This window comes from Anarrhichthys ocellatus, unplaced genomic scaffold (assembly GCF_004355925.1).
Source record: "Anarrhichthys ocellatus isolate YVR2014 unplaced genomic scaffold, GSC_Weel_1.0 scaffold47, whole genome shotgun sequence".
In the NCBI taxonomy this organism is placed as follows: Eukaryota; Metazoa; Chordata; class Actinopteri; order Perciformes; family Anarhichadidae; genus Anarrhichthys; species Anarrhichthys ocellatus.
This window is the reverse complement of record NW_022280077.1, coordinates 2,073,875-2,076,392: the sequence shown is the minus strand read 5'-3', so window position 1 is coordinate 2,076,392 and position 2,518 is coordinate 2,073,875. Positions and strand designations below refer to the sequence as shown.

Sequence of the window (2,518 nt, the reverse complement as noted above, 5' to 3'; positions counted from 1 at the left end):
TATTATTAGTAAAAGTATAGGCAACTTGTTCTTGGTGGTGGGGAAAAGTAGCAGTATGTTTTGTCGCCCTCTGTATGCACACATGGTAACTACTACAGCGTAACAAAAGTCCTCAGAACGTTAATGAAAGGGCTAACCCTAACTTTAAACAAGTTCATGATTTACTATCAATCAAAAATGCTTTTAAAAATGTTTCAAGGTTCATGAATCATCGTATTACATCGTACATCGTATCATGCGATTTGCTTTTCTTTTTCTGAGACGTCACAGTTGTGCGACGGAAGTGTATTTAGTCGGACTCATTTTGATGACGTAACAACATGGGCTGCCGTAGTAATTTCACAGCTGAACAACAAATGCTCTTAAAATGAGCTCATTAGTGACATAAACATTTGAAGCACGACTTTTTTTTTTTACACATTAGCATGAATCATAACTGTCCTCTACCCTGCTACACCTGAACGGTCAGTTTGTTTTGCGGACTAAAGGCTGTTTTACAGACATCACCATGTCGTTCCTGGTGGACTCAGTCATCATGTTCACCTCACAGGTAACGTTGATAGTGAGTTAATAAAGTCGACACATCGCAACTTGTGTTATTTTCACTGAACAAGTTCATACAGCGCCAGCTAACGTTGTATTAAAATGGTATCTACGTAACGTTGAACTTCAACGTCCTGTAGTCCAACATGGTGTGTCTATCTAAATTCATTTCATAATACTCAATATTGAGATCAAACACTTCCCACGTCAGCATAACAGCGGTTTATGTGGATTCAACTGTTCTTCATGGACCACATCGTTCTCCAAATAACTCATTTATTCCAACACAGGTGCTGTTCTTTGGGTTTGGCTGGTTATTCTTTATGCGGCGGCTGTTTAAAGATTATGAGGTACACTGTTATTAAACACAAGTGCATTTCCACCTGGTTATCTCCAATAGAGCTGTAGGCCTCATCAAGCACTGGACGTCCTCTCTACTAACTGTAAACTGCTTTTTTGTTTGTTGACAGGTGCGACAGTATGTCGTCCAGGTGGTTTTCTCCATCACTTTTGCTTTTTCATGCACCATGTTTGAGCTCATCATCTTTGAGATCCTGGGTGCCTTAAGTAGCAAGTGAGTACATGTTCTGTGGACTATAACTCTGTTTTATTGCTGCTTCCTTGCAGTTGAGGAATTTTCATTTGTTTCATGTCTTTGCCACAGCTCTAGGTATTTTCACTGGAAGCTGAATCTGTATGTGATTCTGCTGGTCTTAATCTTCGTGGTGCCTTTCTACATCGGATACTTTGTTGTCAGCAACATACGCCTGTGTAAGTATAGCTGTTTAGCCGGGTATTGGAAATAAAATGCTGTAACTAAAAATGTATTACGCAATTTTGACGATTGTAATTTCACACATTATGTCACAGAAAGCTGTTTTCTTTGTGTCTGTGTGTAGTGCAGAGACAGAAGCTTCTGTTCGCTTGTATGGTGTGGTTTACCTTCATGTATTTCTTCTGGAAGTTGGGAGACCCATTCCCCATCCTGAGTCCAAAACATGGTGAGTGTGCATTGGTCTCCTCTCTGGGCACCTTTACGCCTCGTTTCTCTTTCCTCATACTGTGTAGAGGCCTTCGTCTGTAAAGGTGGTTGATAGCCAAGTGAAACACTGTTGTCAGTCTGTTGTTGTCTTTTCCCCAGGCATCCTGTCCATTGAGCAGCTCATCAGTCGTGTTGGTGTGATCGGAGTCACCCTCATGGCTTTGTTGTCTGGGTTTGGTGCGGTCAACTGTCCCTACACGTACATGTCCTATTTCCTCAGGTAAGCTTAGCTGTGGGTTTTCTCTCAGGTTATCTTCAGCAGCCGCATCACACAGCTTGTTAATCTCAGTCTGTTTATATGCGTCAGACATTGTTATCGTGAATGGCATATTGTTGTTTTCATGACACATGCGGCCATTGCTTTGATGCGTCCTGTTTGGTTCTTTTCAAAGGAATGTAACAGACAGTGACATCCTCGCTCTGGAGAGGCGGCTGCTCCAGACTATGGACATGATTGTCAGCAAGAAGAAACGGTGAGTAAAAAGTATTACTTATCTTGTTGATGGAATGAATAAAACAAATTATCTTACTACTACAATTTGTTCTGTGTGTGTGTAGAATTGCCATGACACGGCGGCAGATGTACCAGCGTGGGGAAGACCAGAACAAACAGACAGGATTCTGGGGCATGATCAAGAGTGTTACCTCGACACAAACAGGCAGCGAAAGTATCCTTTATACTTATATGGACTAACATTTCCAAAAGTCTGTTCCTAGATAACTGCGTACTAATTGTTTACAGTATTTGTAGTGGATGTCAGCCTTGACTTATTCCCTCCAGACCTATCTCTGATCCAGCAGGAGGTTGATGCTCTGGAGGAGCTGAGTCGGCAACTCTTTCTTGAGACTGTGGATCTGCAAGCCACTAAGGTAACACACGTGCACGCACACACACACACACACACACACACACACACACACACACACACACAC

General features: G+C 42.1%; 1 protein-coding gene across 1 annotated transcript in view; it reads left to right on the top strand.

The window, feature by feature from the left end:
- Positions 1–314: 314 nt before the first annotated feature.
- Positions 315–2,518, top strand: part of si:ch73-390b10.2 (Golgi pH regulator) — a 5,738-nt gene continuing 3,534 nt past the window's right edge. Inside the window, exons 1-9 of the mRNA XM_031869580.1 lie at positions 315–550; positions 834–893; positions 1,014–1,117; positions 1,208–1,314; positions 1,443–1,544; positions 1,685–1,805; positions 1,978–2,058; positions 2,144–2,253; positions 2,367–2,455. Coding sequence (XP_031725440.1) covers positions 509–550; positions 834–893; positions 1,014–1,117; positions 1,208–1,314; positions 1,443–1,544; positions 1,685–1,805; positions 1,978–2,058; positions 2,144–2,253; positions 2,367–2,455 — 816 coding nt within the window. The 5' untranslated portion in view covers positions 315–508. The remainder of the gene's footprint in view (positions 551–833; positions 894–1,013; positions 1,118–1,207; positions 1,315–1,442; positions 1,545–1,684; positions 1,806–1,977; positions 2,059–2,143; positions 2,254–2,366; positions 2,456–2,518) is intronic.